Source organism: Indicator indicator, chromosome 13, assembly GCF_027791375.1.
Source record: "Indicator indicator isolate 239-I01 chromosome 13, UM_Iind_1.1, whole genome shotgun sequence".
In the NCBI taxonomy this organism is placed as follows: Eukaryota; Metazoa; Chordata; class Aves; order Piciformes; family Indicatoridae; genus Indicator; species Indicator indicator.
In genome coordinates, this window is record NC_072022.1 from 20531034 (window position 1) to 20554549 (window position 23516).

The window sequence follows — 23516 nt, forward strand, 5'->3', positions numbered from 1 at the left end:
AACGATCTGGTACACACATGCACTTCCTTCAAACCCCTGACCCCATTCAACACAAAGTTCACAGGAACACTGTGCTCTTACTGATGCCACCAATAAAGGGATCATCATGAAAGTCTCCTCCCAATCTCTCATACAGAGGAAAAGGGTTTTCTACCAACCATTAGCAGGCACCAAGTTTCAGGAGAGGACTACCTATGGTCCAGCACTCCAGCACACCCCTATGCAATGAAAAATATCCATCAATGAAGCAACTTCTCACAAAAAATAAGGGTCTGCCTTGGGAGTACTGAGTCTCCCCCCCAGCAGACTGTCATAACACACCTTTCAAGCTTCCTCACCAAATAGCTTAAGTTCTGCAAATAGAGGCAACTTCTTTATGCAGTTTCCCTTTCTCTATTTCACTCCTTTCCTGCAGGGAGTCATGCTTGAGGATATAGCTTCATTTCCAAGCATCCAAAGTTGGCACTGCTTTCCTGTCTCCTCCTGGCCACTCAACTCTCCTTTTTTGGTCATGCTGGTATGCACATTCAGTGACAAGTCATACTGAGGTTAGAACTCCTCTGTCCTCTGGCTTAAGAGCAATATTTTTGTTGTGTCAGTTTTAACCTGGATCAGTTCAGCACGGCAGCACTTGGACCATTCATGTGACAGCAGTGCAGAGAGAAGACAAAAAGCATCACTGACTTACATCTTCTACCCTGGCTCATGAGAAACTACATGTTCTAAGTTTAAATTTTCATGGAAGTCACCCCCTACTGCTCACAGTCATTACCCTAACAAGGTGCTGCTGTTTACATCAGCAACACTTCACAGAAGCAGAAAACCACATGTTGTGGGGGTCCCTCAGCAAACGTACATTTAGCCAGTCTGGGTCTCAAGGTTCTGATTCAGTAAGGTCCTTATTTAAATCATCCAAGTGCTTAAGGCCTTTTCTTGCTAAATGAAGCCAGCCCTTGCCAGCTGCCAACAAGGGGAAGTGGGAATGCACAAGGATACTGCAGAACTCTAGCACGATACAGAGTGCACACGCTTCCATCTCCTGGCCTGACTGGGCTTGGTGCTCCCTCATTTCTCTTTGCTCCCTCCTGTAATCTAGGAGGGATTTGCTTGCACCTGGCTTAGCTCAAGCCTGAATTAATTTGCAAGACAGGAAAGTCAAAGTGGTTTTCCTCCATCAGAAGGCAGGGCTATGGACAGAGTGAAGCTGTGCAACAGATGATGCTTAGCATTGAACATAGTTTTCCTCTGGGGTCACTCCCTTCTCTGGCAGAAAAACACAAAGAAGACATTAGCAGACCTCCTCAACAACCTCTTCAAACGAAAGGAACTCTCTTCAGCAAGGAGCACAGCAGAGTTTACAGATGAAGGCAAAAATCCCAGAAGTCTCAAGATCCACAACTCTCACTTATCCCTGCCCAGTGCAGCAACACGTCAAAGTTCAGGGGTGGATTCCCAGCCCTCCAGAGAGGCAAAACATCAGCTTGCTGTGTTTGTACAGCACCCACCACAAGTACCTTTATTCCCAACCAGACCCATCGGTGCTACTGAACGCAAACACTACTAAGGATGTTTGAGACAATCAAACAGCAGATGCAGCAGAAATGAATTAATTTATATTTGAACAAAGGCAAAAGCCAATGGGAGGTTAACCATGACAAGCTTGAAGGGAGCTCATTTGAAGACAGAGCTGAAAGAAGAGATGCTGAAATGGTACATTTCACTGTGTACTGTGGACTTTAAAAATAAGCCAAAGCCATCTGAGATTTAAACAGTTACAGCCAAGGAGTTTATCTTAGTATCTAAGCTGTGACTCTTCAGGGTCAGCTTTATATTTGTCCTTAATAAACACATCATGGAGATTTCTGCAGCATATAGGAACATACCATCAATCTGACTGACTGAACACCTTTGTACTTTTTATTACACAGACAAGTGCTGAAGCTTTATTTGTGCAAAGGCTGCTTTTTATCTATAGGGACAGGCTGATCATGACAGCTGGATAAATGTTAACAGAACAAACTTTATTAGCAAAAAGGGGTCTCCACAAATTAAATCTGTAAATGATTTTTAGCCACCCTAAAAAGTGGCGATTCATTATTATACAGTCACAATAGGGACAATGGAACTATCAAATAGGGTCTAGCTGTTCTTTTTCTGTAATTGATTTTTTTTGTTGATACATTCAAAGCATTATTGCATCAGAAAACATATCATGCATCTTTATGTTTCCAGACAAAATCACCTGTATTTGTCATTTCTAGCTACATCTCAAAGGTGCACCAAATCTACAGTTTTATGGTTTTAGTTGCATGCTTTGCCTATACGCATGCTGAAATAATAAATATTAAATACAGGAAAGAACATAAGAGAACCAAACTGACATAAAGAATATTTTATGGCAGCTCTATTATATTCTGCCAGCTAAAGAGCTTGTCAAAAAAATTGAGGTAACAACAGTGGCCACACCACTCAGCTGAGAATCGCTCAAAATTCACGGAAGTTTTCAGAAATTCAAGTACACAAACACCAGCTGCAACTTGTCAGAAATGCCAGAGAAATTAGGTTGGCTGCATTTTATTAGTCTATTAGCTGGCGTTCACACAGCTCCTTGTAAATCCTTTTTCTCACTCGGGGCATATCTTCCTGGGAGAACTGAAAAGGCTGGTCTAAGGCGAGGCACTTGCAGTACTGAGGAAAAGGAAAAGTCTTGATTGAAAAAAAAGGACATTTATTACACGAACAACACAGGCCACTGATTTTTGAAAAGCAGTCCTCTTACCTGGAGCACAAAAACCCCACAGTCACTGTCATTTTTCTGTTGTGGAATGCACTAAGAGGAAAAGAAACGAGAAGAAACATGTTAGATCTTTACTTACCCTTTCATTGTCTTAAGTCCTGCTTAAAGACCAGAAGGAGGCTCAAGTGAAACACTTGGGTATCCTGTTCTCAGAGCTAGCTGACTGCAGCAGCAGGAGCTGAAGTTGTAATTACTTACTCTGATCTCAACTTTTGCAAGGTGACACTCAACACCTTGTTAGAATAACATCTAACATTTAGTAAAATATATAGCGTAGGACAGAAAACAAATTACAAATTTTTCTTTCAAGTTTATTTTCTTCTACTGACCTGCACAGAACAGCTTCTCAATTAGTTTAAATAAATGTTTGTACAGCATTATCTGCTTTACACAGCACCAAACTATATCAGCAAAGTCAGACAGGCCTAGAGGAAGATTATTCTCAGCACCCATGCTACCAGCAGTGGCTCTCCTACCCCAATCATTTCAAAGGGTCTCAAAGAACATTGTCAAGCAACAAGTCTGTGCAAAGCAGTCTCTCAAATGATAACTTTCAACCTTTGTTTTTTCTTCAAACATGCTCAATTTTGGTATGTGTAGCTAACAAGTCCCACTCACTAGTGCTGCTATGTCTTTGGCACTCAGAAAAGGTCCTTTTTCCTCAACTCCCTAATCATCTAACCTCACAGAACACAGGACAAACTCTGACTGCACAGGGTGTGCATGAGCACAGAGAGGAATCATTTCATTACTGTATCGGCTTCTAAAAATAAATCTGTGTGAGAAGGGAGCTGCTGGGAGTATGTCTAGCGTGCAATGACCTGTTTTATATCTTTGAAGCCATTATGGGATGGCTACGCAAATCACACATTCCCTCATTTACACTACACACGAGTTATTCCTTTTTATTGTTGCCAGACTTTGTTTACTTGTGATCAAATGCAATGTGCCACAAACAGCCCTGGAGACCAAAGCCCTTTATCCATAGCAAATATGAAATATAGGCAGTAGCAGCATCAGTCTGTTCACTCCCTCACCAAACCCCATCCAGTTGGCACAGTTCAGCATAGTCCTTTTGACAGAAGTGAGGAAGCTGAGTTTCCAGCTCATTTAGCCCTTGACCTTGTGCCAACATGGGCACCAGCTACAGGTTTTGCTGCACATGTATTTAACTGTCCAGAGATCAGTCTCAGGTCAGCTGCAGAAAGTATGAGAAACCTAGTGGGAGCTGAATGAGCAACGGCTCTGACTGCCACGTGTAACCACTTGTGTCACTTCTAGCACCCTCCATGTGGTCAGCATAAAACAATTTAGTACTTGTACAAATACATAGGTTTAGATGCAGTCCCCTAAAATCTCCCAGAAAGTCAGACTCCAGGGCTCAAAGTGCTGCCATTTACCTTTGTCACAGCGGTCTGCCAACCCTGAAGAAACTCAGGGCGATTCTTCTCTTTTGCTTCAGTCAGCAAATACTTTTGAATGTTCTTTAAAAAGGAAAGGAAAAAAAAGCAGCAGTTATTATTCACCAGGTAAATGACAAGAGAGAGACATTGACATGCTTGCTGGATTCCTTTTGACAGTGAGGACAAATTTCAGGTGAGCATTAAGCATTAGGAGCTGAGCTCAGATCTAAAGGTAAAGAAATGAACTCTGGTGGGTACCGTGCCTTTCACCACCAAGACTCACTTTGGTCTGTTAAGGGGAGCTTTAACACCCCTTAGCCTCACCAGGCACTGGTATACTTAATACTAGACCAGCTGTGGCATTCAGAGTCAGAGTGCCCCCAGACATGTAGAGACAAAGCACAGTCTGGCATGTGTTCCCTTCCAGCTTACTCGGCTGACACCAAGACCCTTACACTCGGCATGATGACATTTTCCTGCCTGAATCTCAATACACGATGCTTTCGGTTCTGCAGCTAATCAACAAAGCTCCAGGGAGAGTTTTAGTGACATACAGGAAAAAATAGTCTGACACAAGCTAAGAGAAGGAAGGAAGATAAATGAGCCCATGGTCTTGGGTTAAGCAAATCCTTCTACTTCTCTGTAAACAGGCTGCTGCTTTATAGCACAATTTAAACACACTCTAGCATGCTAACATTCACCTCAGTGGGTGGATCACAGTGCAGTTTTGGGTATTGGCCCTCCTTCCCCTACAAAGGGCAAGAATTTAAGTGCAAATGCCTTGCCTGGAGCAAGATGGGAGAGGCCACTTAGTAATACTGTAGGAGAGACTAGGGCTGCTGAGAGGGAGCCTAGGTTTATGCTGCAAGTTCAGAAGCTGGAGAGCATGAGGTCTCTTGCTCCCAGAACAAACATTAGCTTCATCCTCAGCAAACACCAGCAGGAAAATGGTATCTTCATTCAGAAGTCCTAGCCGGAAACTCTCCTGGGTACAATAATTACTACTCTTCTGTAAGCCAACAGCTACACACAGTTAAAAGTAAAGGGCTACTGCATCAAACAAGCAATTAAGTCGACAAAATTAGCTTCTGTAAGAGGGTCATTACAATTTGCTAGTTCCAGCAAAAATTTTCTGGCTGCTTTTTTACCAGGAAGATTGATAATTTAATTCCAATGTCCAAGCTGCAGCTTTGAAAGGTTGCTGGGTTATAATCAGAGGTACACACCCTGTACCAAAGCAGATGGAGGAAAAAGGCAACACACTGTTAACAGCAGAGTAACACATAAACCCTGCTGGCAGCACTACAGCATCTCCAGTCCCGCTCTTTCACACAGGCAAACTCCCCCCCAAAAGGACCACAATTTAATATTTCCTAAACATAAGTCCCTCAGCAGCTTAAAGAACTGCCATACTCTCTTCCTGGCTAGTTTGCTTCCCTATGGCACTTGGCTTTGAGCTCCCTGCTCTTTGTGGGAGTGACAAGACAGAGCCACAAAAGGTGTGCTGATTACACGGTCAGGCTAATTAGGCAATAGGCAATCTGACCTCAACTCCCAGCTCTGGTGTGACCCTCGAGGTCTGTACTTTAGACTCCTCAGCAGGACAAATTGATTCTCATTTCATACACGGCAGGATAACAGACACACTGCATTTAAAGTTTAAAGCTGAAAAGAAAAAGGAGGGTGTGTGTTTTGTTTAAAAAACCCAACAGTCCAAGCTTTGCAGACACAGCCATCACTTACCTCTACACAAAACTTAAAATGAATGCCTTGGGAATCATAAAATGAAATAATTCGGTTGGGGATGTTCACAGTAATGAGGGACCAGTGGACTTCCAGGTGAATAGGAATTAACAAAAGAGTCTTTTTGAACAAGTCCACCTGGCAAGAAGAACAATATACATTAGAGACCATCCCACAGGCAGAACACAATAAAGCAAGATTCTCATTTGGTATACAAGTCTCCTCTGCATCACCCCCTAACCAAAGTCTTCTGCCCTCTCCACTCTTTCACCCCATTCTTCATCTTTATCTCATTCACAATTTACTAGCAGGTACAAAAATCTAGTTACAGCCCAGAAAGTGACTAAAGAGCACTGTGCAGTAGCAGAGTTAGTCACAACTAACCTTAAAACCTGTGTTGATTTCCCAAGCAGTGATGGTAACACCAAGCATCAATTTGGGTTAGTTACCTATCTTGAGTAACGATACTCCTGCAGCTTGAGCACCACCGATTTCTATCAGAGCTGCATTGTGGATAGGTGACAGATGAAGCAGTTGTGATTACAAACTACCCATTACAAAACCATCAAGCTGGTGCAGATTGACTCCCTCTGCCATAGCACAGGCTCTGCAACTCATCAGAGGAAGGCAGAGGAGTGCATGATGCTTTGGTGAGCAGAAGAAAGGACAGGGTGAAGCCAGAACAGATTCATCCTTTCTTGAACTTAACTCTGTAGCAGATGTACTGTGGTCACAGGCAAGTAAACAAGGGAGAAAGTCTTAAAGTACAGAACAGCTAGATCAGATACAACACCCCCAGTGTCTGGGTGGCAGATGAGCCCTTATGCTTCTGGAAGCCAGCCAAGCCAGGGCCTTTCATGATCTCCTTTCTCCCAGCTCCTCTCAAAATGGGTGTCTAATGACTGGGGTTTTGGTGATACAGTCCAGAAAATAAGCAAAAATAGAATACTGATCTAAATTAATTCATCCTGTGGGAAGATTTCTATGTTGCCTTTTTTTTTTCCTAAGCACTGTGCCATTCCAACAGTACACAACTGCTGCACCACCAGTAAAGGCAGGTCGTTGGTAGGAAAGAAAAGTCCATTTTTTGAGTAACAGTAGGAAGCCAAAGACACAAAGAAGTCTGAGCCTTCACAGTGGTTATCAGCTGAGCCTGGCTCACAACAGTATTTTGATTGTCACAGGCATGGACAATCCCTTCTCCCACCTGCAGAAACTGCTTCCTGACCAGATTACAGCATGCTTGCTACACAACAATCCATCATTCTTGGAGGGAAGCAAAGAGATGTCAGCCAGCAGCAAGCTGAGACCACAAAGGAAAACTGGAATAAGATAAATGAATTGCATTTTCCGTGATGTCCAGCAATAGCAGAGCCATGCCAAACTCAAGGGGCCTCACATGACTCTTGTGGGATTGCTGCAGGCATGCAAACCTGTAGCAGAAGAGTGGAAAGAGGCAGCCAAAAGCTGGAAGGGGCTTTAGTTATGACCTGAGGTAGAGAAAGAATGCTGGCAACCTAGATTTGCGAGACAGTGCAGAGCCAGCTAGCTGATGTGCCAGCAGGACAGAACAAGAGTGCCAGTCTGATCAGTGGCCAGAAGGGAAATACACAAACCTAAGCTTTGAAACCACTGCAGTAAGACGCAGAAGAGCATGTCCTTCTAGGCTCCAGCCTCCCAGGAAAGCACATTTATAAAACCTGGTACAACACTCTGGTGTGTTTCAAAAGCAGAAGCAGGTTGCACTTAATTGTACATTGCAGGATGAAGCAGCAGTCTATTGAATCCTTCCAACGAAAGCTGCTTAGCTCTCATTCATTTTTTAGAGGTTCTTCAGGAATTTCAGTGCATGTGTAAATGACTGTCCTGCTCTCATCTAGTCCCTCCTCACCAGCACCAGAAATGCAGAATCCACCCTCACTTTTTTTTTTGGCAAAACTTAGAGAAAAAGGAACATAAAAAAATTATATCTGGGGATATTAAGCACCAATACTGAGTCTCTCTTTGAAGAGATTTTAATAAATTATACGAACAGATTTTATATTTGGATAATGAGTTCATCTCTAGCATTTCACAGACGTGTGCTATTTAAGTGCTTCTGCAGAAAGATCATACATTCAAATATGGCCCTTGATTAGTCTTGCCTCATCTTTCGTATTAGAAAGGACAAATGTGCACAGGAAAAAAAAAAACAACAGAAGACAGCACTGGTCTTTGTATTAGCTATCTCAGAAAATATCACAACTCCTGATCCAGCATGGCTCCTTGAAAGCAAGGTGAATTTTGTCACACGAACAAGAGTTTGGCTTATTAACTATGGGTCTCCAATTTCTGCTTTCTAGTATCTCTAAGCGTTACTCAAGAGTAACAAGTTGATTTTACCAAATAGTCCCAGTTTGAGATAAAAGGAAGAAGCAGAATTAAGTCAGCTCTCCTGTGGATTAGTGTACCTGGCACTGTCAGCAGCACTAAGAGACATTTCTTGCAGCTGAATTAACAGCTTGCATGAACATACACAGAGATAACCTAGCACTGAAGATGAAGCCATTTAAAGAATATTTTCACAACGTAATCATGCTAACTTGAATAGTGCCACTCTACTATTTTTATGAACTTCTTTTCATTCTGCATAGCTCCTTTGCAGGTAACACATTGTAACCCAGTTCTGAGTTAATGCTTCAACCCAGCCCAGAAAGTGCAGAGCACTGACCACGGGGAGTTAAAGGATACCTTTTTAGTCCATCGTTTTACCCCATTATATCCTTTGGTTACGAGCTGTCTATGAAAAAAGCTGTTAAAGAAATGAACCTAGAAAAGAAAGAGAGGAAGAATGAGCACAGAAATCTTCATGCAGTGTCATTCCCCTTTCCCAACATAATTAATTCAAAACAACTTGTAATGAGGTGATATTTAATGCAGGTTTAGAAATAAAACCCCAGAAGGGACCAAAAGAGGCTTTGCTAAGCCTGAACTATTGCTGTTCATTAGCAAGCAAATAAAGCAAGCCTTTTTTTCCCTACAATTATGATGTGAGCCACTGCAGAGATACTTTTGTATCCCTGGATATATATATATATGTTTAATTTTTTGTTGGGGACAGATTTGGAAGAGAAACACCAGGATAAGGAATAACGTATTTTGTTGTTCTTTACAGGGATTAAAAGGCAACACAGGAGTGGCAAAGTAAAGGTGGTGAAGAAGGGAGTTAACTTCTGGTTTTAGTTGCTGGAAGCTCTCATGTAAAAAAATAGATCAAACCAGTTAGGAGACTTAATCCAACAACATGGTCATTTGTATTCGCCTAGCATGAACAGCTCCACACCAAAAAAAACCCAACCAAAAAACACCAACATCCTGTGATTTAACAGCATTTTTATGTTATACCACATCCATTTTGTAACTAAACACCTGTATTTATGGCAAAAAATATTAAAACCCCCTATTTAGCTCCAGGTTAACATTATTATTCCTCATGCTTAGCTTCTTGCAATTACAGGAACAGATTAATACCAGTGGATATCTGCAACATCTGTTTTTAATAATTCTGCCAGCGTAGAGGTGGTAGTAGGCTGTAGTTATTACTTGAAAAAGAAGTTAGAAAATTCAGCATCTGAAAACACAGCCTAACACCCATTAGCTATGCCAACAGACTTCAAAACTACTTTCTGAGGTACCAGCACAAAATCTCCCATGAGGATTTCAATTATGCACTATGAAGAAAAAGCAGACACAAGCAAACAGATACAATCTCCAATACCACAACCTTAGCACACACTCAGGAAGTACGGAGAATACTAATGAAGAATCACCAGCACCACCAATCAAAGCAAGGATGCTCTTTCTTCTGAGCTTTAAGGTTTTAAGAGTTACATTCTGCAGAAAAAAATGGCTTTGTTTGGCTCTCCCTTTGTGGTCTCACCTGAAAATTGTTCAGCTCTACTAATAAACAGATGGCTTTTTATAATTGCCACTGCTGCAAATTTAGCCACAGAAGGGGGTGTGGGTGTGTGTGTTTTCCTGATTTTTTTTCTTTTTTCAAACTGCCACCAAGTTAGACACTCCAGTTGGAAAGCAGTAAGCATTCTGTTGAGGATGCACAAACCAAAGAGTCCTGCCGAGGAACCAAGCAGCTCTGTATCAATTCACATTTACCAGGCAGGCAGCTGACGCAGTTTGAGCTGTTATGGCCCCCACAGCTGCGAGGTGGGCGGGTGGGTGAGTGCAAGGAGCACATGTGCATGGTTCAGCTGCTACCATTCATGGTTTGTCATCTCAGCAGAAATCCATCTTCATCAGAAATTTCAGCTGAAACACCAGACTGGTGAGCAAGGGCATGGATAAAGCACTTTAGAAGTAGATGTGCTGAAGACAGAAACTTCCAAGGGAGAAAGGAGACTGGGATAGATGAAAACAGGGCACCTGTCTTCTACAGATACCTCAGCAACATCAGGCCACCACACAGACCACCTGCAGAGCTAATCAAGTAAGTTCCTGAAACAACACTGAAAACTGTATTTTAGCAGAGGAAAGGAAGAAAATTTGAGCAGCAAATAGCAACAAATTATAATGGAACTACTCAGAACATCATTGAGCTTAAAGTCTCTGTTCTCTGTATGAAACATCAATGTTTCATCCTTCCCTCCCAATCTCTCATCATACCAAAAGCCCTCACCTTTTCAGGGACTGCATCCATGACGAGTTCACCATACATGTTAATTACCTGTAAGAGTTAGTAAATACTTGAACACAAATAGAACAATACTGCAGAACCCAAATTCACAAGTTCCTGTCAAATACAGGGCCCTTCACAATTACAACTGCAACAAGGAGCTTAGCAATGATAGTAACATTTTGTTCTCAAGGACAAGCACTCTGGAACTAATAGTGGTTGTCCCAGAGAGAGACTGTAACTGGCTGCTTGAAGCCTGCCTCAATCTGAAACGCAGTTTAATTCCACTTAAGTTTAGTGGTGCATGCCCTGGGCACTGCAACCTTCTTGGGTTTTTGGCTGAGGGGGACAGTCTGCTGCTCCACTCTACTGCCCTTGTAATCTGCTCAAGCTTGTGGGGTAGGGGAATATGCTAAAACCTGTAAAGGTAGCCACTATTTTCCCAAATTAGCATAACATCATTTCTTCAAAGGGAAAGTTGTGACACTTCCTCTCTTGCAGACTTGTAACCACTATTACTGCACCTGCCATTGTAAAAGCTGCTCACTGTTTCTTTCACTTCTCAAGTGTGGAGGATAGTCCACCTATAATGTAGCAGGTGGTAAAGTGATACCCCAATATAAATGGGCTAAAAAAACCCCAAACCAAAACAAAACAGGTAAGGAAGCACATAAACATCAGCAGCTCTGACCTGGTCATTCAGCCAGTTCTGGCCATCCAGTGTAGCTAAATCATCCATATCTAGCATGTGCTTATTATAGAAGACACGGAAATTGCAAGTAGAGGGTTTTGGATGTTTTTCCCGATACTTCATGATTTCCCTGGTGATAAAAGATTTTCTAAAACAGCATTGGAAAGGTAGAAGGAAGAAAAAAAAAAAAAGTTAAGGTCATGTCAAACAGACTTCTGTTCTGCTAGGTGTTAGATGTGGAGCATGCAGTAGCAATGTGAGCAATCTGTCCTTTACAAAGTCTAGAATTTAGAATTTAAAACCGCTACACACCTATGGGAGAAATCTTCATTAAAGTCTTCTTTTAATCTTCCCATGACATCTTTTTCACAGAGTGGTACTAAACTGCCATATTTCTTCATAACTTCATCTAGGAATCCTTTAAAGAAAAAATGAAAGTGCAACTATATAAAAAACCTTCCAAATTCACTAGTTCAAAAAAAGCACTCAGTTCTTAAAACTGCAAGTAGCAATCATTCTGCCTCTGACCAACACACAGGACCACACATGGCAAGTATAGATATATAAGAAAGCTAAGCTCAAATTAGCAACAATAAATAAAAGTAGGGTAGGGGAAGGAGGGCAAAAATAGAAAAGCAGGAATCTGATCACTCAGCTTCACAGGAAAAGATCAGACTCCATTCTTAGCATAAACACACACACAAACAAACTAATACCAGTGCTATTAGGAGAACCCACTCCCCCGCCTATCTCAATCAGCATTTCAAATAGTTTTAATGCAACATGAAAAGCCATCAATTTCTGCCAGAGTTTTCATCGAAAACCCAGTCTCTCCTTCTTATGGTATGCTTGAACATAAGGACCCTTGGCTGGCAGAGTGTTTGCAGACTGTTCAGTTCCCCTGCTGCCACCACAGTGAACAGAAAAGACACCAGACAGATTCTCAGCAAGTTTAACTCATTTACCCTTGTATCCTAGGGATAGCATTTAAGGTGACAAGGACAGACATGTCAGCCTTACATTGCCTGGGAAAACACTGGGCAACCATAACACCAGAAACAAGGTATTAACTAGGAAATAATGAAGACATGAACGCTGAAGGAATTAAAAAAAACATAGGAAATAGATTACTTTTTTTTCCTCAAACACGAGACTGGAATACTGGCAACATAAGTCCTACCCAAGCATCCAAAGTCACTTTGAGAATGAAAGAGAATGGAAAAAGGATTTCAACCCTTGCTGGTGAATAAAAGAAAAAATGATCAAGTCATCCTGCTTTCTGAAAATTAATTTTCAAATGCAGTACTAAACACATGTTCTGTGTACAGAAAACTGGATCTGAGATCTGAGTCCAGGGAATTCCACTAACTCAAATTCCAGGACTCTTCTCAGGCTGGAGTTTGGTGCAGAGAGCATAAGCGGACAGTGCAGCGTATGATGAGCTCTCCAATTACTAAAGCTTTAAGAGCACTTCCTGAAAACTTTCAAAGATCAGAATGGGAAGAATAAGTGCCAGAAGCAGAGCAGTAAGAAAAAAAAATAAAAAAAGGAGAGAGATAAACAACAAAAGACAAAAAGCTAAGAAAAGCAGTGCAGAGAGACCCAGATGTGGAACAGAAGAGAGGACTGAAGAGTGAGATTAGACAAGGAACCATTCCTCATGGACAGATACCCTTCCTCACAGCTCTGCCACACACTTGGCTAGCAACTTTTATCCCTTACATCTAAGCAGACTGTGACAGGGAGGATATTTCTCACTCTGGCTAGATAGTCTAGATAAAGGATGCACAGGGCTTGTAAGAGTACCTTATTCTCTTTTAATATATGCAATTTTTAAAAGCTTTTTATTCATACTCACAGAGCAAGGATTGTTCTTGTACTTACAACTAACAGCAGCAGAGTTCCAGGAGACCTTTAGCTAGACTTTGACCTCACTTTCTCTGATGTTAACTGAATAACTCAAGGAGGAAAATATGAAGTTCAGACATGGTGCAAGATCAGGCACCCATCACGAACAGGACTTACCACGGAGCTCTGTTTGATATCCAATAGCACATCAGAATGCACTCAATACTGCAGCCCTCTTCAGCTGCTGCAGAGAAATTCAAACCTCGAGAGCATCCCTAACACTTGCACCTCCTACGTGCATCTCCCCTAGAAATTCTGGGCAAGTTCGCAGCATCTTTTAGGGTGCCATTCCTTATTAAAAACACTCCTAAACAGACAAGAATTCCTGTACCTATTTATACTGAAATTAGAATTATTTTTTAGTTCTTCAGGTGAGAAAATCAGAAATGCTGTAATATTGGTATCAAAGTATACATAGTGTAGACTTCCCTTCAATCCTCAGAGAGGAATCATCAGCTCTGGAAAAAAATGGAAATTGCTCTCACCTACTTTCATGCTGAAGTTAGGTAAGAACTCTCTTAAAATTGTTGAGTGTGGGAAAGTTTAGTGCATTTGCTCTTTGTCTTATTTAAGTTATTCAGGCTTCTCAAGAACATGACTACCTATCAGACTACAAAACTTTAACCTCTGCCACTCTGGTAAGTCTTGGTTCTTGATTGTTAACAAAGACTATCATTGTTCTTCTGGACAAACTTCACAGCTCCGTTGCAGAAGTGGTCTGTTCACTCTGGTACCACAGTTTCAGTTTCTCACATAACACCTGGTCCCCACTGGCTCACAGAGAAACAAATCCCACACTAACTTGCAGATACGGATGTGAAAAGCTACATCAACCTCCGAGTTTCAATGTCTCCTTGCTTTTAGAGAACCGATTGCAAAATTGAAGGATAAAAAGGCAGGCAGAAAACTTGGAGCAAGCCAAATTTCAAACAATCACTTTAACAGCAGTTGACACCAGTTTCCAGTGTATGGGAACCTATGAAGTCCATTTCTCCAAAGGAAGACTTCAGCTACCAGAACACCACTGAACTTTGAACCTTAACATGGCACATTAAGTGTGCAAGGTGGTACAACACATGAGCTTACTGCTTCTTCTTATGTGTACTATATGCTGCTATACATAAGACACCAACTACTATTTTTAGCATGTCCCTCTTTAGAGAAGCTATCAAATGTTGCGTGCTCAGCACTGAGTAAAAAAAAAAAAAAAAAAAAAAAGAAAATCTCAAAGCCTTTTTGCTGAACCTTTGCTATGACTTGTCTTGCCTTTGAAAAAAAAATAGTCTAGTAAGATCCAACAAGCCTAAGTGATGAACTAAGAGGAAACCAGATGACAAACAATACTTGGCTATTAAAACCTGAGATTCATTAAGTGATTTAGTTTTGGTCTATGACAGAGCAAGAGAAGAGAGGGTACAGCTGGAAGGAAGTATTAGAACACTAAAGATTTTCAAAACCAAGGTGAGTATTGTAATTGTCAAGCATTCAAAAATTTGGAAGTTTTAACCCCACATCACCTTCTGAAACTGACAAAAGACATTTAAAATGTCTATCAAAAATTTTCCACAAAGATCCCAACTAAATTACATTTAGTTCTCTAAACCAAAAGAAGCAGAGACACCACTCAACTATCCCTCAAAACAGATTATCAGGTAAGCATTGATTTGTCTTTTCTCCATGCAGCTCTCCTCTTTGCAGCCTCATGTCATTAAGTGTTATGCTAAGCACCCTTTACAGTTCACAATTAAAAAACCCAAACAAAACACTTTTAAGAAGGGAATTAATGCAACATGCAAACTCCACAATACATCCAGCAGTTTCAGGAACTTCTGGAAACCTTGAAATATGTAAAAGGTATACCACAAAGCCACGTTGCCAACTGCTCATCATCCACCCAGGAAGATTTCTGACTGTTCCTTTTGCCTCCCTTCCGAGCTCCTGATTTCAGTCCTGTGCTTTCTGGTGAAGGCTCCTCAAGAGGACTTTTACAGTAAGGATGATCTAGTAACTTTGCACTAAAATTGTCCAGGTTTAAGGAGTCCTCTACTTCCATGTGGCCAGAGCTGTCCTCATTTTGTGCCATCTCCATGGATAAAGGTCCATTTGCAAAATTGTCATTGACATCAGAACTCTGCAAGGAGGACTGCAATGGTGTCATTCCATCTACACCCATAATCTCATCAGATTCTGTGTTTTCTTGATCTGAAACAGCAATTTCTTTTCCTGTAGCAGAGATTAAAATGTCAGAGCAATGATCCTCTGCCAGAGCCCCGTTGATCTCCACCTGGTGAAAGGCCTCTACCTCTGGAGAAGCTCTATCATACAGTTCTGGCAGGACAGCATCCACACTGCCATCCTGCCCACCAGATTCTGGCTCCTGAGAACACAGCTCAGCACTCGGTAACACATCCTGTGTAGGGCAGATCTCAGGTGCAGGGATTTCCTTCTCCTCACCTGAAGATTTGAGTGTGTTATTGTTCATACCTGGTGAGCTGTACTGGTGCCAAAGACGGCTACTTTTAGATCTTGAGTAGGTAAGCCAATTACACAATCTACTTTCAAAATCCTGCTGGAGCGTCTCCGGATGGTCCCTTGTACCTTTCTGCACCCACCTTGGCCTGATTTTTCTGATTTTTCTCAGTTTGCAGGTTTTGCCTTTTGCTCGAAGTTTCGGGGATTTTATAATTCTATAGCGAGACCTAACCATAGAAAGTTTCTTATGCATCATAAACGAAAATCTCTTTTTTACAGTGTGATGGTTAAATTTTGACCTCTTTATAGTTGTCAAGGGGCCACAAGTTCCATTCCACTCCCTTTGCAACAGCATTTCCTTTTATAGTTGTCTAAAAACTATTAGGCCTGTGTTGCCCTCACCATTACTGCTCTCCTCCCTGCTATATACAAACTCACGTGTTTTTACAGGTAAGGCAGCAGCACCCAGAGTACCACAGGAGACATAATGGATATTGCCACAGATGATATTAAGAAGAGTGACACTTTCAAACTCTTCTTTCAAGGAATCTTCACTGTGAACAGATTCATTATTGAGCTTTCTTACTACTTCTCCAGATGAGCTTTCAGCTCTGCAATAGGGACGGGATGGTTTTGCTCTCAGTAGTTTTGTAAGCAAAGCTGTAGGGCTCAACAGTAGGTTTCTGATAGGCCTCTGCCTCTACAGGCACATCAGGAGTCCACTTGCTTTGGTGCTCAAGCACTCTTCTTCTGCACTGCAGTCTGCTGTACAGTTTGCTGTGATTTAAGCTCACAATTGGCTGAGTACTCAGCCTTGTTTTCTTAGCTAGGAAAAATTGCTTTTGGAAGCAGTACTTTCCAAGCTCTCCAAATCCAACGTTCCATCTTCTAGACCAGGTCAGCAACTGACTTCTTTTCCAAAGCAATCGTCTTCTACAGTTTTTCATTCTTCTGCTGCATTATGATCTTGAAAAACAGCTGAAAGAATAAAGGAAATTAATTCTGTTATCTGGACTGTAACATAATAGCAAAACACTAAGACACATTCCTCAGGCAACACACCTATCTAAAATTCCATTCTCCAAACACAATCCCACATTCCCTAGGACATTCATTTGCACCAAAAGTAAAAAAGAAGCAATAGTAGCAATGGCCCAGCACATAAACAGCCTCTTCTCATTTACCCTCCCTTGAGGTAAAATGATAAACAGGTAATCCCCACCCACCCCACACTCCCTATATGTAATTTCTGACTCTAGCCTGAGGTTAAATTTCTCTCAATACCCACTCTGTAGAGCAAGCATGGTTAGCTTGTTTGCCTCAAAATGCTTTTGAAAAACAAAACTTTGAAGTCCAAGTTAGTCAACAAGTGTGTGCAGGTACCCAGTTCCATCAGTGTGATACAAAGCAAACGTTTATTCTTGTGCAATAAATGTTAGCAGGCACTTTGTGTGAAGACACTTCACATGCTCACACAAATTCTTCCCTTAAAGGAACAGCAATGCACATACTGCCACAGAAATTTTAATTCTCTGACTAGATAAAGAATGACACAGCTTACTCTGAAGTGGTTCCTCTGTCTACAGCAACAGCTGATCCCATAGGACAGCACCACCATCAGTTACTGTAGTCAGTGTTTATCTTTGCATTAAAAAAAAACCAAGCTATCAATGCAGGACACCAGTAACTCATCTTAAAAATCCCTTTGCCCAGTAAAATCTTGCATCTCAAAGTGTGCAATAGGGATATATCTGAGATTACATGAGCATAAAGCCTGCACAGTAGTATCTACTCTTCTTCACAACATAACTAAAAATATTAATTCAAAGGCAGAAGGCTCCAGAAACACAGGGGGAAGGTATCAGCTGAGGACACGACATAGGATGTTTCATGCAAATTGTCCCAGCCTCATAAAGTACACCACATCCTGTATTTTACAACAGCTTGTTTTTTTTCTCAAATTCAGAAATGAGCTTTGCTTCCCAACTCTACCCAACTGATTCTGACATACAGACAAATTTACAACTAGTTTTCCCTTAGCTACATCTCTCCCAAGACTTGCATGAAACCATCATTGAGCTAAAAGAAAAGGAACCTATAAATGGAAATAACACATTAACAATTGGACTTTAAAGGCAAATATGAATGCTTGGCTCCTACAAAAACAGGTATTTAAAGTCTGACTTTAGAAGTTCTTCAGCATTTTTCACTCTAGTCATCTTAGACATAAATGCAGGTGGCTTTTTCAAATTTATTTTCCCACAGAGGAGTGGGAGGGGAACAGAAATACAGAAAGGATCAAGAATATAATTTAACATTCACAGTAGGTATTACCACCACAGAAAAGAGTCCACAGTTCACCATCTACAACACAGAAAGGAATGTCCCCAGGCTATGTCCCCTGACATAGATGTGCAAAACAGTACAGCTTAACAGTGTAAGCACTGCAACAGGGTCTAGCTCTTTTCTCATACTTGCTCTTAGACTGACATATTTCTCCGTGCTAGATCCAGTTCCTCCCTGCTTTTATGCTACAAACTCTACGTATCTCTCTGTTGCACATGGTACCTCCAAAACATGCCTTGAGCAGCCCCAGGGAACGCCAGCCAAACCAGGGTCTGGTTAGGACAGCTTATTCCAGCTACACTTCCATCCAGCTCAACCAAACCAATCCAGCAACATCACAGTGTTCTCAACAGAACTACATATACAAGGAGTTTCTGCCAACATGGCTAGCCTTGAGCACTCCAAGAAGGTTTCACTGCTTCTCAAGAGTCTCACCAATATGTGCCCAGGAACTGTGCAACACATCTGCCTGTTTTTAAGAACTCCTAAGCACTTTGGAGTCATCGCTTTTCTCCTGGCTCTGCCACACCAAAATCCAACAAGCACTGCCTCAGGGATGGAAGAAGCTTGAGTGACCACTGGTTTTCTGAAGACAAAATACACAGGAGCTGAAATGTCTACAGCTGCCATTGTTTCACCCATAATAGACTGAATTAATGGTCACAGAGGGAATAATACTGAACTAGATTCCAGCAAAGATAAGTCTTGACAACAAAAATAACCTGAGGTGAACTTGAATTGAGAGACAAGAGTGGTGCCACAGTTTCAACACAATCAGTTGTGACAGCAATCGAAACAGCTCATTTGCACATCAGCATCATGAAATACAGCTTCTTAAACTTGCAACAAAGGATCTTAGGAAAGCTATTCTACCCACCTGTTGTTCTGCTTCATTTTTAACTTAGATCATTAAAAATGCTTCCCATTGTAACTTACAGGATTACAAAATGTTTTGTGTTTGTGATGCACACACCAACTTCTCCAGATTCAAAGTTTTCTCTGTACAACTAAGTTTCTCCTTAAAATGGGAAAAAATTGCCATTTAATCCAAGCAAACTTCTTATACCCTCCCCTCTTCCTTTTCAAACATAATCAGTTTCGAGTCTGGATCCCTTTAAAGCAAAGGCCTCCAACGAGCAGTTAATTCCAGTCCTAGGAGCTGAAATAGTTCACTTTTCTAATAGCAGCATTACTTTGAGTGACAAAAGATAATCCATACGCAAATATTTAATTAAAAGTGCTGCTTGAAGAACTTATTTTCCATCAGTGATACCAAAGTATTGCTGGTTTTACTTGGCAACATAAATCAGCAGGGCAAAAGGCCAGCTTAAAAAGTGGTCTGCTAGAAAAGGAACTGAAGTGAGCAATCTAAGACGGAAAGTAAAGCAAGCAGCACCCAAAGTTTAAGAACCTGAAGAGAAAGTCACATCTTTGCCCCATAGGTTGACACAAATTAAGAACCTCTGAAGTAGAGGAACTTGCACCAGTAGAAGAGCTGTTTGGCTGGTACAAGCCATACCTCCACTGCACAGGGATACTGCCAAAACTACACCAGAAAAATCTTAAATTCAAAAAAGCCCAAAATGTACACATCCCAAAGACCCAAACTTACTGTAATTCAGCTGTGAGTGACTTATCTACAAATGATTAAACATTCAAAGGCACAAACTCTTTTGCACTGGACAAAGACACCCCTAGACTGTTACAGCTCTGTCCTAATGGCAGATTCTGGTAATAAATTTGCTTTATACTCTGAGCTCCTAAAACCGTATTTGGGAGCCACTCAGTTTTTAGCTTACTTACCCCAAGAGCTCTGGTAAGCTACAAATGAGCATGACCTTGTACCAACTTGACATAAAGCCTACCTAAAATTCACTGAACACCTACACGAGAGGAATGGAAGAATGGAAGGCTCTTGATTCTTTACCAAGTAACAAATTCAGCAGAGGTACATGCTCTGCTTTCAGTAGAGCAATTAGTAGCTGACTGTTTGCAACTTAGATGGCTGCAGCTTCAGTGAAATAGAGTACTGGAAAAGACACTACATGTTCACATCTTTCATCCATTTTTAAACCTGTTATAGTTTAACAGCTAAATTAATCCCTGGCAGTCCTATTTATTTTTGCCAGGTTTAGAGAGCCCAGGTTTCAAGCGAAAAGAACAGAAATGGGAAAGGCAGTCCCAGGCAATGCTGCCGGCAGGACTCTAATCAAAGGTTTCTAGCTGGCACCTGAAGTATCAGACCACAGAAACCTTTTGTCCACACACATTCTGAAGAAACCCATCACTCTTCAGCAGCACAGCTACTTTATACTTAGCTCACCACAAGCTATCTAGGCTGCATCCAGGTGGCCAGCAGATCAAGGGACACAGCTGGTGAGTAATTCAAATACAAATACAGCTCACTTGCTAACTCTTAGGTTGTTTTGTTGTTGGTTGGTTGGTTTGTTTGAGTTTTTTCCCCCGAATGCCTAGATTTTAATGTTGCTATTCAAAATATGAAAGGCTATTTTGAAGAGCATCAGTAATGTAAATAAAGCAAACAGCCTTGAAAATATGACCTTGAGTGGGCATGAGTTTAATTTGTGAATCACCAGCTCCCATGGCAGGCAGCAGCTCTTGCAACACCCAATGAGTCCAATCTTTCACAGTGGAGATCTGGGGCAAGCTCCCAAGGACAGAAGATAAGCAGGAAAGAGAAAGCAGGCCTGAGGTTAGAGATCTGAGATATGCTGTGCAAGAAGATGCCTGCCCTCCCCCAACTGGAATCCAAAATTGGAAATGGAGAGAGGAAGCTGGGGAAGGGTGTCTCTCCACAAACCACCCCGTGGTCAGAGCAAAACTGACAAGGTCAGGAAGTCTGAAATGATTCAATTAGCACATGCAGAAGTAACGAAGGTTCACAGCACTGAGAACTATCTCCCCTTTGCTGCCTTTTCTGACCTGCCCACCACAGTTCTGTGAACTCGAAACTGAACATTTTGTCCCAGGGGTGAAACAAGACCTAGGGAAACACACTTTGACAAACATAACTTATTAACACAAGACCAAGCAGAAATGGCTGAAGTCCAGTTAACAACTCATGGGAGCACTGCAAGTCACACAGCTGATGATCTCAGCTATCACACTGCAAGGGTTAAACTCCAACAGTAACTTTGGTCTCTTCCCTTCTCTCAACTAGTGCTTTTGGGAACAAACCCCCAGTTAGCTACACATGTGCCAAATTTATTTCTGGCAAGAGAATTATAATTTACTTACAGAAACATCCTCCTTTTAGGCTAAACTAGATTAGTGGAGGTATGTGTTTCTCAGATATCAGATAAAATAGCATTTAAGAGAAATACTGTCAGAAATCAATGATGAAAAAGATTCTAGAATAAAGAAACCAATGTTCCTTCTGTAAAAGTAAGGCATAAAGACATAAATAATGTTGAAACTTCAGGCATTAGTATTTAATGAAGTACCACTGAAGCTTTGTCCCTTCCTTCCTGAATACCTCTATAAGGCAGAAGCATGGAAGTAGCTGAAAAGAGTCCATCGAGCTTCTCTAAGCCATGTTAAGGGAAGAGAGCCCAAAATTTCAGTCAAGGTCCTTGCATACATCTGGGATCAAGGGTCTCCCTGATGTTTTCTAAAGGCTTACCTTAAGATACAGTGTATTTCACAAGTATTAAACATATTTTCCTGTAATTCTGAAAAACAGATTACTTCTCTACTTGTGTTGGTGACACACACAGAGATAAGTACAGGTGAGGCTATTACCAAAGGCAATCTGCTTCTCTTCTGAGCAAGAACAAGTTCAGTTTGGAGATGGCTGTAGGGAGAGCACAGCAGTTAAACTCAGTCCTCAGCTGAGGAACACAGCTTTGCTGTTCCTGCCCACAGTTTAGCACCCCACCTGTGACAGCCACCCCTGCTGAGCTCCCTATCCCTGCCTGACCAGCACAGCCCAGTTTGGAAGGGCTCAGGGATGGAAGAGCAAATAGCACTGACAGAGGTAAGCTCCCTGCTTACAAAGCAAAGAGGTTGGGACTCTCTATGAGCAAAAGACAACTTGGGGGCAGAGAAGTTGGGGTGAGAGCGTGGTGAAAAATAAGTCCTCTTGCAACAGCTGAGGATCCCTTTGTACAACTGCCCAGCTGCCACCAACGCTCTGACTTTGCGAGTCTTGTAGCTATGGAGAGGCTACGAGTGCTCCCCAGGACGTACTGGCACAGAAGAGGCTCTGCAACGCCCCAGGATGCTCCCCAAACCCCTGTTCCCGCTAGCCCAGTCAAACCTCTGTGACAACGCCGAGAACCACCGCCGGCCCCCGGCCCCCACAGGGCGGGCAGCAGAGGCCGGACTGCAGAGGGCCGGGAGGCAGCACAGGGGCAGCGGCCTCCTCCCGCCCGCGGTGAGAGCGTTCGGCGCCCACGCTCTCGGACCCGCCGCTCTCCGGCCACCGGAGTCGGGACAAACCCAGGTGAGCTAAGCCTGAACGCTGCCACAGGGAGCTCCGGGTGGGAGCTGCCAACCGCTCACCGGGCGGCCGGGGCTCGGCCGCCGGGGCTCGGCCACCGCTGACCAGGCCGCGCTGCCCTGCACGGGCAGGACCGAGCACATATCGAGCTTCGGTCGGGGCCACCGCCAACCGCCGTCAGGGCCCGCGGGGGCCCACCGCCCCACGCCTCACCTCTGCCCGTCGGGCCGCCTGGCTCGTCCCGGCAGCCGGCAGGGCCGCGCTCCGCCCCCCTCCCGCCGCCGCCACCACACGCCGGACCGGAGCGCGCTGCGCCGGCGCCGCCGCGTCAGCCCTGTGACGGGCGGGGGGCAGCGACCGGCGGGGGCAGCGCGCCTGCGCCCTTCCGCTCGGGGAGCGGGGCAGGGTCGGCGGTCGCGGGGCAGGGCCTCTAATGCCCGGCCCGCCCGGTTCCCCCTCCTACTCTGCTCTTCCGGGAAGCCCGAGCAAGGCGTCCCAGGGATGTGTGAGAGCAGAGGTGACGCGGGCTGCTGTCACTTGGCAGCAGCCCTCTTCCTTCCCCTTTAGCCCCGCCTGAGGACAGCGCTTCTTGACATGGGGCCCGGCAGGCTGCGGCTGTTCCGTCCCTGGCTGCACACTGGCAGTGGCCGCAGAAAGGAGGAATTCAAAACACAACCTGACTCTTCATATATGGATGTGTTTCTGGGAGGGGAAAAAAAGGCATTAAAGAATACGGTTGTTACTCTGAGCTAAGCAGTCTGGCAAGCCTGCCTCCGCTGGAGCTGCAGGCAGGGCTTTCCCAGGCGGTGGGGGGGTTCCACATCTCTACCACAACTCCTTGCCTGAAGCGTGCGGAAGAAGGTACTGGCCAGTTTTAATTGCTGTGCTGTGTTGGGCAGAGACATGAAAATGGGAAATGTTCCAAAACCGTCGCATGTTTGCTGCTGGGTGTAGAAAGGTTACACTTCCTCTCACTGCGTAGTCCCTGTGAGGTGAAGCTAAAGGAATTTCTCCAAATGAAAAAG

At 43.0% G+C, this 23516-nt stretch overlaps 1 protein-coding gene across 1 annotated transcript; it reads right to left on the reverse strand.

Annotated features, from left to right (window-relative positions):
- Positions 1 to 1728: 1728 nt before the first annotated feature.
- Positions 1729 to 16165, reverse strand: SENP5 (SUMO specific peptidase 5). The gene is made up of 9 exons (XM_054385924.1): positions 15072 to 16165; positions 11616 to 11721; positions 11304 to 11451; positions 10616 to 10663; positions 8674 to 8751; positions 5944 to 6081; positions 4198 to 4281; positions 2780 to 2830; positions 1729 to 2688 (listed from the first exon to the last, which is right to left on the reverse strand). Exons 1-9 carry the CDS (start codon positions 16036 to 16038, stop codon positions 2578 to 2580), a joined length of 1731 nt encoding a protein of 576 aa, XP_054241899.1. The 5' UTR covers positions 16039 to 16165; the 3' UTR covers positions 1729 to 2577.
- Positions 16166 to 23516: the final 7351 nt, after the last annotated feature.

Coding starts and splice junctions, on each gene's coding strand:
- SENP5 (XM_054385924.1), bottom strand. CDS start 16,038: ATGCTGTTGCAAAGGGAGTGGAATGGAACTTGTGGCCCCTTGACAACT. Junction 2,831..4,197: donor GGCAGACCGCTGTGACAAAG/GTAAATGGCAGC, acceptor TTTTCCTCTTAG/TGCATTCCACAACAGAAAAA. Junction 2,689..2,779: donor GTGGGGTTTTTGTGCTCCAG/GTAAGAGGACTG, acceptor CCTTTTCCTCAG/TACTGCAAGTGCCTCGCCTT.